The following is a 13595-nucleotide window of genomic DNA, read 5'->3' on the forward strand; positions in this document are numbered from 1 at the left end:
AAATGCCATGTTAATTTTATAATTAAATAAAAAATTTTAATTTTTAAGTAATAAAATAAATTTGGTATGAAGCGAATTTTTTATTTTCTCTATTTCGAATGTCTTTTCAAGAAAATATATATCGTTTTAACATGTTTAAAAAGTTTTTTAGAATAAAAAAAGAATTTTATTTCGTTAAAAACTTTATTTTTATCTTGACTCTAACAAATGAGGTCTGCAAGTGAGGCTTCAGTTGAGTGGCTTAATATGTTACATCCGAGTTTAAATTTTGGTGGTGTTCAAGTTCAACTAATAGATAGAACCTTTAAATATGTGTGTGAGAGTGCGATGCCTAGAATTAAAAACGGTTCAATCCATCCGACCAAAAAACAAAAAACAAAAGAGGTTTGTCGCACTAGACCTATTCTGGTGACTAATGGTATATACGTTTTGCTGAAAAGTGTACCGGATTCGAATCCAAGCTATCACTAGGAACTAGGAAGTGATTATATGAAACCCATGAGAAGAGAAAGGTGTATGCATTATAGTGTAATATTAAAAAAAAAAAAAAAAACAAAGTGATGGAAATTTTTGGACTGTATTATTATCTCTTGAACAAATATTAGAAGTCTAATAAAATACTCTCTGATTAAGAAAAATTAGGTAAAAATAGTAGAAGGTAATGAAAAATCTATTGAAAAAGAAATTATAAAATGAAACTAAAGCAGAAATTACATATACATCTTTTCGTATTACAACTTTATGAGAAAGAAAATACAAATAAATCACTCCAAAAAAAAAAAAAAACAAAACATCATTTTTAATTGTTGGTATGGAAGTTTATTTTGACCAAACATGAGCAAGGTCAAAATAGCTCTAGAATATTAAAGCACATGGTATGGAGTCTTGATGGTTCATCTTAACATCATACCAAGAAGCACAAGCTCATATCAAGATTAAAAGAAAGGAAGAAAAATCTCGAATTTGAATGTAGAAGATTAATGTCAAAAGAGGAAGGTAGTTGTAGTAAGATCCAAAGGTTCCGTAACAAGAGTCGAACAAGCACTTTAGAGGTCTAGAAGAGGTTAAAGGAATCAAGAACTCGAGAAGAGGAATCGAAAACATGTTGAAGCAACACTTGGCCAAAATTGATGAAGTGGATAGTTCACTGGGGGTAGTTGAAGACGACAGAGGCCTACAATTAAAAAAAAAATATATGCTTAATTTTCTAGTCTAGATGTAATTGCCTAATGTGGAGAAAAAAATTGGTATTTAAAGAAGTAATCACTTTTCAGAACATGGGTAGAATTTTGTAATTCCCAAAAAGATTTAAATGGTAGGTGAAATTGCTTGATTATCAAAAAGAGCCTAAACATGGGTAAATAAGCTTAACCTCCAAGAAATGCAAATCTAAACAGAGAAGATTTCTATAAATAGATTATCAAAATACTAGAAATGGGACTTTTTGTGACGACCCAATTTTTATCATGTCATTATAAATGCTAATCGTTAGGTGTTACTATCGAGTCATTTTATGGTTATGAACATATGACACCCTAAGTTCAAGATCATTCAGAAAGCCCTTAGTCTACTATTAGACTAACAAAAAATAGTAAAATCATATTTCTCAAGAAAAATGCTAATAAACAGAAGAAAAAACACTATAGTCTTGAAGGCTTTACATGGTATTAGGTGTCTTTCAAAACGCTAAACATACTTTGTGGTCTAGGTTGTAGCAAAAAACAGTCTTAGTGTTCAGCGAACATTACCGTTAGTTCCATCTATAGAAACAGTGAAGGAAAGAGGGTGAGAACCTATGGTTTCCGGTAAAGTACCAACAAAAAAAGGTTGTGATAATTATTGGTTCTAGTACAAAGCTTTAGCGTTTAATCATTCCTGCGTATACTAGTTTGATCCTAGGTTCAAAGTCTCGTGTCCCTAGCTTAGCATAATCTTAGTCTTTCTTTAATTATACCACAATCTACAATCTCAGTAAATAAATAGCAGTAATAATAGACAAACATAGAGAAATCACATAGCATAATAATAAAGAATCAAGCACATAACAGTTAACACAGTCACAAAGAATATATGCAAATTGCAAATCATGAAGAATACACATCAAACAACATAATGTGTATCTGTCTTATGTAGGTCATAATCTCACGCATTGATTGACTACTCATAACTCGACGTTATTTGAGAATGAGCCCAAATATGGCTTCTTAATTGTGTATAGTCAGCATACGTGTTTCATGGACGAAATCATTCAAGGCTGTCGACAATCATCAAAGAGCTTGATGCCCCGATATGTTCCCATTGAGAAACAGAGTTTACAATCAAGTGGGTCTCCCCACATTATTTAGGCATTGAACAGGCGAGACAAAACCTCGACCCTACCAAAAAATTATTCATTCACAAGCATCTTGGTGTGGTTAACGTTCATTATTCCATTACATATAGCTTTTAGGATATTTATGTATGTCATACTCTGTTTTATTTTCTAAGGTTGCGGTTGTTTGCAGAGACCGGAACTGAGACCAGGAGATTGGAACTTAATATCATGTTTGATGATTAGAGACTAGAACTAAAGATATTGAACAAAGCCGGAGCAAACAATGTTTCTCGTGCTTATAGTCAAAATATAACTCAAGCTGTCGAGCAAATCTTGAATCGAGCAGGATTGAATATTGGGGTGACAATCAACCTTATTTTATATCCCTTTTTTTTAGATTATGTTTTATAGGATGAACTCCCTATGGGAGTCAAAACCCCTAAATCTCTTACAAAGTTTGTTGAAAAAAGTGGAAAATCGACTATAAAGCACATCACTTGATATTCAGTCGAAATAGGCGAATTGGCGAATAATGAATATTTGAAAATGAGATATTTTTCTTCTTCACTTACAAAGAACACTTTCACTTAGTTTTCAAATTTACAACTTAATTCGATCCATAGTTGGGTTCAATTAGAAAGAAGTTTTCATGATCAATTCCTTAGGAGAGAAATGAAGGTGACTTTGTCCGACTTGTTCATAGTAAATAGAGAAAAAACTGAGTCAATCGATGACTATCTTATCCGGTTCAAGAATACGAGAAATAAATGTTTCACACCTATTTCTGAACCAGAAATAGTCAAGATTTCTATCAACGGGCTCAGTTTCAATATTCGAAAGAAATTGGTAAACCAACAATTTTTTGACCTGGCTCAGTTGGTTGATAAAGTTCAGAAAATTGAGAAGTTAAATAAAGAAAAAGAAGAGTTAGGGTCGAACAAAAGAAAATAAAAAGGTTAACTACGTTGACTGCATGAGTGAAGAAGAGTTGAACAGTGAATCTGCTTTTACTGCATAATTAAAAGATGGACCTCCTTATATGTGTCGATCTCTTAATTCAGCAAAAGAAAAGACTCATTTGTTAGGAGGAAAGAATTATTCTTTCGACCTAAGAAAAGCTTAACAGATTTTCGACATGCTGTTAAACGATAAATAGCTTATACTTCCTGAAGGAAAAATAATGCTATCTATTCCTAAAATTAGAAATAAAAAGTTTTGCAAATTTCATCAAGTTTCTGGACATTATACTAACAATTGTGTTCGTTTCAGGAATTTGATACAAAAGGCATGTGCCAAACTAAATTGCCTCGACACATATTGTGGGGAATAAGTAACAAGTTTATTTTCAAAGCCATGGTCAACTCATGCGGAAGTTCGACAGGAAGGACTTGAGGAGTTAAAGTTTTCGACCATAGCTTATCAAGGGCTTCTGGGTTTTCGATTTGAGGCTGGAGAGAGAATGGAGGTAACCCATAGTGCTCTTTCGACTTGACAGTGGGTTAGGATGATATGAAGAATCATTGTTGTCTTTTATGTTAAATGAGTTATTTAATAAAATGACAAAATGCATCAATAGAATACATACCCTTTGATTTCGATCATAAAAGAGTAAACAGTCAAATGCCTTCAAGAGGAGTTTTGGAAAACTCATAAGGGACAGTGAGTTGAGGTTCGAATACCGATTTGAGCCATAGAATGACAATCCAAAGAGGTCCGAATGGGTTGATTGACGATTCCCCTCATTGAATCTCGCTAACTACTGATACATAAATATTTTATACCCTTTTTCATAACATTTTTCAGTTGTTTTTTATTATATTTTATTAATTTTTATTATATTTACAGCAAAAATCCTCTTTGGATGCTACTTTGAGTTATTTTGGTGTTTTTACGATTTTAAGTGAATTTCGGGCGAATTTGGCAGAGTTTTGTGTAACAACAAAGAAAGGATAGTAGATGCTGTTAATCCTGACCTCCTTGCACTCCAACTAGCATAACATGAGATTCATAGGTCCAATTTACACGGTCTTAACGACGTTAGAAATTTAACTTTCAGAATTTTCCAACGATATATAATAGTTTACACTTTTCTTCTGGAATCACTGCCAAATCTGGCGCTAAACGCCAGTCATGGTCCCAAGAGCGAGATGCCTAGGGGATGGAGGAATAAAAAGATCCCTACTAAAAGCTTCTCACCAAGGATGAGGGTGGTATTCACTGCAAATCCAATCCAGCCTCATACAGTGAACATGATCCTATCTCTTGAGCATATTAAGCTGATCCATAAGAGCGTAGGAGAAGCTCCCAGCAAGGGTTGAGGATTTAAGCCTCTATGACTATCTTCCTCCTTGAAGGAAATGACCGTCAAGCTAGTAACAGTAAAAAAAAATGCTTGTTGGGAGGCAACCCAACCATAAGTATCATTTAGATTATTTCATTTTTATTTTGGTTTTATTTTATTTTATTTTTCATTAATTTTTAAAGTTTTCTTAGGTTTTCTAATGTTTGTGATCATGTACAGCGCTTAGAACAAGGACAGGAAGACTTAGACATAAAAATAGAATACCCTAGAAGATACTCCTGATGGCGCTGGCATTTAGCGCCAAGGGGGGATGTGAGCATTTGGGCATTTTACATCCAAGCTGGACGTTTGCTTGGGAGAATTTAGTCCTCTTGGGGCGTTTTACGTCTATATTGGACGTTTAACGCCACAGAGGAGGTAAAAAAAGGAAAAAAAAAAAGAGTTTTAAATTTAAATTTTTCTTCCACTTCTATCACTTTTATCGTTTTCTTTATGCTCATTTGTGTGCTCTTCATGTCCTTTCCCATTTTCAGTTTTCTTTGCTTGGGGACAAGTAAAATTTTAAGTTTGGTATTGTAGAGCAAGTTCTCGATTTATATTATCATCAATATTATCAAAGGAAGGTGAATCATCTTCATAGAACACAGCCTGGGGAAGGAGTAGCAACCACCATAACTAATGTGGTTAAATTTCATTATCCCTTGCCTTATCTTATCTTCTGTCCTTCAAGCATTTTTTATTTTCCTATTTTCTATTCCTGCTTTAGCATGATCACTAGTAGAATTTTCTTGTTTTCTAGTTTAGTTATTTATTTTATTGTTTACATCTATTTTAAAAACTTATTTTTTTTTAAAAAAGAAAAATTTCATGAAATATTCACTGAGCTTAAAGAAAAATATTTTGAAAAAAAAGTAATAAAATGCATGAAATTTGAGTTATATATCATGAGTTATACATATTTTTTTAATTTTTAAATTATTAATTTTTTAATAAAATTTTTTAATTTTTCAATTATTAATTTTTTAATAAAAAAATGGGCAGAAGAGTATTAGAAATTATATCACAAAACGTATGTAGTTCGAATCAAGGTAATTCAAATTTCCTCTGAAATTGGTCCAATTCTAGTTATGTTGATTACTTGTAATTTGAATTTGATTGCTTTAAAATGAACCTCATTCAAACTACATGAAATTGTCCTTCTAGAAAATTCTTATAACGTTTTTGAATTTGGTAGAATTGTGTAATATATATTTCCATTTGGTTTATATCTATGATTTATCCTAAAAATAGTATTTAAAAAAAAATAAAAAATATATTTATTAATCCTTTTAACCTGATGTTGTTCCCAACAAACTCCTGCAGTTATGAGATTTGATCTATAACTTTGTTCATCAATTTCTTTAATTTGCAATGCAAATCATATTTCTTTATTTGAAGAAACAAACAATAACAGTAACACAATCGAAACTCAATTGTATGCAGAAAATAATAAAAAAGGAAGAGTGAAGAAAAAGGAGAATGTCATCGACGAATTCGCCATGCGCGGCCTGCAAGTTCCTTCGTCGGAAGTGCACACAAGAGTGCATTTTCGCACCATACTTCCCACCGGACAACCCACAGCGCTTCGCATGCGTCCATCGCGTCTTCGGAGCCAGCAACATCGGCAAGATCCTCAACGATCTTAGCCCCTGCCAGCGGGAAGATGCGGTGACGTCCCTTGCGTTCGAGGCGGAGGCGCGCCTCGACAGCCCAGTGTACGGGTGCGTCAGACACATCGTCATCCTCCAACAGCGCCTGCACCAAATACAAATGGACCTCCTCCACGCCAAGAGCGAACTCAGCGCCTACATCAACCCACAAGGCATTCAGGGTCCGTTCTCCCCTCACGGAATTCGAGGGCTCCCACTTTACCCTCAAGGAAAGCCGCCGTCTTCGTCTGCGGCTCTTTTCGGCCCGCCTTACGGCCCAAATGTTATTCAGTCTTTGATGCCACCATCTTCTGTGCAGCATAATGGACCAATGAATGCTAATGCCGACCTGAATCCAGAGCAGCGCGAGTTGTTGGAACAGCAACATGACATGATGGTGAGAAACTATGAACAGCAGCAGCAGGAGTATCTAAGATACAACGCTGCTACTGGGATTGAACCTGTGGCAGCTGGAAGTCCGGTTTCAGTTGTCACAGCCGACGGTGATGGCCGTGGAAATGGAGTTTTTGCCCAGATGGCTGCACATTCAGGCGGTCAAGGAGGTGAGCTGACACCTTGTTTGGGTTTGGGGACATTTGACAGTGGTGGAACTTATCACCATCAGTTGCAACAAGAACCACCACAACATGGAGGAGTAGGGGAAAATTATGTTGGTCTTGCAAATCGTCATCACTATCCTGTTGAGGCGCAATTTCTGCTCCCATCACAACAACAACCGTCAGAGAGTGAGGACTGTAAGAGTGTCGGCCCTTCTTCATGATTTTTCTGATTTTCTGCAGCTAAATGGTTTTTTTTTTGGCCAAAGAAGTTTTAATTCTAAGTATGTTCTTTTTGTTATTGTATGTGTTTTTGGGTTGATTATAGGATAATGATATTGATGGTAGTTAGTTGTGGCTTTTGCTTATAATAATAAACAGGCGAGAGAGCAAGAAGTAGTTGAGGAAGCTGGTGGCTACTGGTCATGGAATCGGAATAATGATAATATTAATGCATAGATTGCTGGTTTGTAATGAGCAGAAAAGATGATAGTTTTCTTTTTCTTTTTTCTTTTTACTTTTGGTGATAGACTTAATTGAAGGATTTTACCATTGGCTTGCTCCTCTTGTTTTTGAGCTTGTCAATTTGATGATGTACTTGACATGCATGTGTGTGCCATGCATGCTACATAAACAAAGATTTTGATTTTTCATTCATGTTAGGTATGCAGTATGCCTTCAATTTTTTTTCCTTTGTGTTATTCTATGATACTGGTTTACGCTCATACATTCTCAGTCATATTAATTAAATGATAGTATGCAAATGTATCTAATTCCTTGCCAGGTAAGGTTTATTTGGGTTAGTTGATCATGATTACCTTAATATAACTTAGGCATGCAATAGTGGATAGATATCTGAATTGTTAAGAATTTATTTCTCTGTGCTTAAGTTACACAGAGTTTTTTGCTTTTTGCACATGCTTTTCACAAAATTATTACATTACAAAAATTTTCATAACCACTATCGAATTAGAGACCATAATAAAAGACTTGGTTTTCCAATGAATCAACCTAAGAATAATAGTTAACAATTATATAAGAAAAACCTGCAAGGCACTCAATCCCAACGTTCATCGTATTAACCTTCTATATAGTTTATAACCTAGCCAATAAATATCACAACAAATTAAAGTTCTAAGTTCTAACCAAATTTCAACCAATTTTTTATTAAATATCGAAAGCTTTTTGGCCAACAACAATTATTACTTGCACATGATCTAAATATACTGAAATCAATCCTAGCAAAATTAAACATTAATTTCATTAAATTCACAGTATCAATAACAAATTTACAATATTTAACAAACACGGAAGGAAACCATCAAACCATTAATCCAATTTGATTAGGAATACTTCCATCATAACAAGTTATCAATACCAAATGAATCATTAAAAAGTTAAAGTATGATTCATGATGTACTTTATCGAAAAACTGCTTCTGCAACTGATTTGCTGTAGAAAATTCTGGAACTAATGTATACCCAGTGAAGAATCAAATCAGTGTTAAAGGATATGCATCATAATGAAGAATAATTTCAGCATACAAAGACACAAAGTTCAATAGAAATGATGCGCTCATATCAGTAGAACTATGAGTAGGTATGAACTACATACCATAACTATAAATCTTCTTTATAGAATAGTGTTATAATTCTACTTCGAAAACACAACTAATTAGACCGTGTTTATTTGAACGTTAACGATTTCATACCATTTGTCTCAAATGACATCCATTATAAAAGACTAAACACCCTGCAGATCATGAAAAGTTTAAGCACTAAGAGAAAAGATATATGGGGTAAGCAAGGAACAAATAAAATGGTTTCCTCTTTTTAATTAATTATGTACATATACTAAAATGATTTTATTATAAATACTCGTTAATAATTTGTCATTTAATTAATACATTAGTCTAAGAATTATAATTTGCACTCAAAGCACCTAATAAAATTCAACAAACTCGTATAGTTATGAGATTTGATCGATAATTTTGTTCATCAATTTAGGTAAATTGAATTTCAAATCATATTCTTTATTTCACGAAACAAAACAATAATAGTAACTGATGTGGACCATAAACCTCGGCCCAAACAAACACAACGGCAATAGCTAAGAATCAGGTAACAGATCATCCAATAATAGAAAAAAATCCTAAAAAAGTAACCACGAAGAAATCTGCGGGAGAGTACAAGATATCAGATGCTGAGCAGTGAGCACAAGGGTCTCTCTATCTATTTAAACAACACCAAAGCAACCGAGTAAACACACAGAAACACAACGCAGAAAAGGATAAAAAAGAAAGAAGAATGTCATCGACGCCTACACCATGCGCGGCATGCAAGTTCCTTCGTCGGAAGTGCACACCGGAGTGCATTTTCGCACCGTACTTCCCAGCGAACAACCCAGAGCGCTTCGAATGCGTCCACCGGTAATCCTATTTGTTGCAAGCACTGACCCGGATCCAGATCCAATTCCACAACTCAATCCAAGTGAAAGTTCTGAAGTCTCAAATGAAGGAATAATAGAAAAAGGCCCAATTAAAAGTGGAAGAGAGAAGAAGGCCCCTGTTTGGGCTAAGGACTACCATATGGGAAAATGAGGGTGAGAGTACACTAGGAGTACACTAGAGATACACTAGGAATGTAGGAGAAGAGTTAGTTACGACGCAATAGGATATAGGAGAAGTGGGAGGAATAGAGTGAGTCTATTCCCTGGACTCGAAGGAAGGGAGTGCTACTGCTGTAATCGCATTCATAATAATCAATTCTCTATCTCATACCTTCTTTTATTTTTCTAAGCCTTGTTACACTAAATCTGAATTTTGTGTTGTGAATTCCAATCCTAACACTGTTGTAGCTTCAAATTGATGTTTGATAACGTTATGCTCACTTCAAAGCAACCACCTTTTGTTTTGGTTTTGTCACAATCTTCCCCTAAATAGGAAATAGTTAAATATTAAAGTGTTATTTATGTGTCAAGGTTGTTGGCAAATTTGCACTTTGAATTGAGCTTGTTTGTACTTGTTAAGATTGCTATAAGTATATAGTTATCTATTTTTAGACGGTGTTCTTTTGATAGAAAATTATTTGTCACTTATATTGAATATTGATTGATCATGTTCAATTGATGTGTAGTTTAGGAATAGGAGTTTAATAACAAAAAATATAATGTATATGTAATCCATTAGGCATTAGCACATATATTGTATATATTGTGAACATCAGAATTTTGTATGCCCTTACAATCGGTTTCAAAGTATATGTATATATTGTTTGAATTTGGATTTGTGCTTGAGAACTTTGTTTTGTTGAAGTATTTAATAATTAGATTTTATGGTTTTTTATTCAGAATGTGGTAGCCGATCGTGATGTTCTCATGTCAGAGTCTATAAAGCATTCAACTTCTATATTACTTTCTCTGATGATGAAAATAAGGCTCAATGTCAATACTGTTTAAAAGTGTTCAAATGCGGAAATAGAACAAAAAGATATTAGATTTATTTTTTCATATATGATTAAATTTGCTTATGTTTATGTTTATGCGAATGCTTATGTTTATGTTGGTTTGTTTGAGGAGGATATTGGTGTCAACAATTATAGCAGTTGCAATGCCATTTTTTAGTTTCAATGAAATTATATCAACAGTAAATTTCTTGTATAGTTTGGAGATGCTATTGGAATTTGCATCTTCTTTAGTTCAGGAGAAAATTTCCATCATTGAAGAGGCCTTTTGAAGTGCCATTGAAAATGAAGGGTATGATCCTAATGTGCCTTATACCTTCTTTGCTTTTAGTGTATTGATAAGTGTTGCCAGCAAAAATTTAGAAAAGTAATTATTATTTACAATGGAAGAGATTTTATTATTTACACGTTACTTGTATTATTTAAAAAAAATAATTTTTAGATTAAAAAATTAATTAAAAAAAAGATAAAAATTTGAGTTTTTACATGTAAAAAAATTAATTTTTGTGTGAAAAACATTTTTTAGGTGTAAAAATCAATTTTTTTTTTTGTATAAAAACCGGTTTTGAGAGGAATGTTCCCGTTTTACTACTTGTATGTGCTTCATTTTTCCAATTAAGGTTGGTTTTCGCCTTGTTTATTTTGTTCTTGGCTGGATAATGTGTTTCTTGGTTTGAATTCATTTTTGCTGATTTGGTGATGATTCTTTATTTATTTGATGGTGTCGTATTCGTTTGAGAATTTGTTTCTTTCTTAAACTTTTATTGTTGCTTTTCTTGAACTTTTTTTGTTGTCGTTGAGAAACTGAGTGGAATTTTACTTTGTGTTGCCCCCAAATGGTTCTATGTTTTCCATTGAAGATGGACCACTTTCGTATCTGTATGTTTGTTTGGCATCGAAGGGTTATAAGAACAGTGACATTCTTAATTAATGACAATCCAACTTCGTTTAATTTTGTGTAAATGCTTATGTTGTTATGTTTGTCCTGCGGACTTGTAGTAATAATCTTCTTTTATTGTATTATAAGTATAAGTTTTATGTTTCGGTCAATAATTCACATGTCCTCTAATAGTGTAACCTGATTGAACCGTGTAAGCTCTTCTTTTATTTTTACCCTATGAAATTTTGTTTCCTTCCTGATTGATTGGTGTTTGCAGAATAGTTTGTACTGTTTCTTAATTAAAGTTATCTTGTATGGCTAAGAGATGACTAGTTTATAGGAAGAAGACGTATTCCATATGCTTCCAAATTTTCCAAAATGCCTTTCTAGGGGTTTCGAACCCTTATCCCAAGTGATACAAAAAAGATATTTATACCACTAGACTGCAATACTTATTATATATACAAATTATAATATATATATCAATCTTCTATTTTACTTATATTCAATTTATTTTAATTTTAAAGTCACCCACTTTAAAATTAATTATATTTTATTTAACTATAAATTTTATTAAATATATACAAATTAAAAAGATAAAAAAAATTTATTAATCACAATTTTTTTTATGATTATATGATATCTATTAATATTATTTTTTCAATAAATACTTGTAGTATATAATAATAAGTAAAGACTCACATGCAATTGTCTTCATATGAAGTTAATAGTTGAAAAATTTTAGATGATATTTAGTCAAACTTGTTAAATCATCTAACTGTTCTTAAATATCAACTTCACATGAAAACAACTGTATGCGAGTTTTTACCTATAATAATATAATAATACAATAAATATAAACTAATTAATAAAGTATTAAAATTTGAAAATGATAATTATTTTTATAAAAACAAAATAAAAGTACTTATAATAAAAAAATAATTAAATTTTATATAATTGTTTCAGTTCGACCAGTAACTCACTGATTGAACCAATGACCCATTGATCTAGTGACCAAATAACCTTACACCAGTTCAGTTCTGACGTCCATTAAGCTGGTGTGGATTTCTTTTGATTTTCGAAAATTTTTTTTTGGTTTTCTAAAAATTTTAAGTTTGGTGTTCTTTTCATATTCTTGAGTTCTTTCAGTCTTTAAATTTTGTTCTTTATGTTCTTGTAATGCAAAGTAGACTTGTAATTACGTTGCCCAAAAGATATTTTTTATGTTTGGGTCTCGCAAGTAAGTGGACAAACTTCAATAAATTACTATAGTTTCTATTTTTTCTTTTCCTAATACTGGTCCAATATAAATGGTTATAAATTTGTGAAACAAAACTTTTTCTCCAACAACAAACAACAACAAAGCCTTGTCCCACTAAGTGGGGTCGGCTACATGAATCAAACGACGCCATTGTGCTCTGTCATGTATCATGTCTACAGAGAGATCGTTTACATGTAGATCTCGTTTGACCACCTCATGGATGGTCTTCTTAGGTCTTCCTCTGCCTTTCGCCCTTTGTCCATCTTCCATCTCATCCACCCTCCTGACTGGATGTTCTATTGATCTTCTTCTCACATGTCCAAACCATCTGAGACGCGATTCAACCATCTTTTCCACAATAGGTGCTACTCCAACTCTCTCCCTTATATCTTCATTCCTTATTTTATCCAATCGCGTATGACCACTCATTCATCTCAACATCTTCATCTCTGCCACACTCAGCTTATGTTCGTGCTCCCCTTTAGCCGCCCAACACTCCGTACCATACAGCATAGCCGGTCTTATGGCGGTGCGATAGAATTTACCTTTAAGTTTTAAAGGCACTTTTTTGTCGCATATAAAACCAGATGCACTCCGCCATTTTGACCAACCAGCTTGGATCCTATGATTTACATCCTGTTCAATCTCTCCATTATCCTGTATGATACACCCAAGATACTTAAAACTTTTAACTTTTCTTAGGATGTTTTCTCCAATCTTCACCTCTATATTGGGTTTTTCCCTTCTCAGACTGAACTTACATTCCATATATTTCATCTTGCTACGGCTTATGCGCAGACCATACACTTCTAAAGCTTCTCTCCATAACTCCAACTTCTTATTTAGGTCTTCCCTTGACTCTCCCATAAGGACGATATCATCGGCAAACAGCATGCACCATGGCACAGGCTCTTGGATGTGCTTTGTGAGTACTTCCAAGACTAATGTGAAAAGGTATGGACTTAAGGATGATCCCTGGTGTAATCCTATACCAATAGGGAATTCCTCCGTCACACCACCTTGAGTCTTCACACTAGTTGTGGCCCCCTCATACATGTCTTTAATTGCCTGAATATATGCGATCCTTACTCTCCTCTTTTCTAAAACCTTCCATAAGACCTCCCTTGGTACC

General features: G+C 33.5%; 1 protein-coding gene across 1 annotated transcript; it reads left to right on the forward strand.

Moving 5' to 3' along the window:
• The first annotated feature begins 6134 nt into the window (after positions 1 to 6134).
• Positions 6135 to 7085, forward strand: LOC107484152 (LOB domain-containing protein 36-like). Its single transcript, XM_016104794.3, has one exon. The coding sequence runs from the start codon at positions 6135 to 6137 to the stop codon at positions 7083 to 7085; it is 951 nt and encodes a 316-aa protein (XP_015960280.3).
• The last annotated feature ends 6510 nt before the right edge of the window (positions 7086 to 13595 follow it).

Source organism: Arachis duranensis, chromosome 1 (assembly GCF_000817695.3).
Source record: "Arachis duranensis cultivar V14167 chromosome 1, aradu.V14167.gnm2.J7QH, whole genome shotgun sequence".
NCBI lineage: Eukaryota > Viridiplantae > Streptophyta > Magnoliopsida > Fabales > Fabaceae > Arachis > Arachis duranensis.

Bases quoted from the DNA above. Each gene is read 5' to 3' on its own strand.
- LOC107484152 (XM_016104794.3), top strand. From the start codon at position 6,135: ATGTCATCGACGAATTCGCCATGCGCGGCCTGCAAGTTCCTTCGTCGG.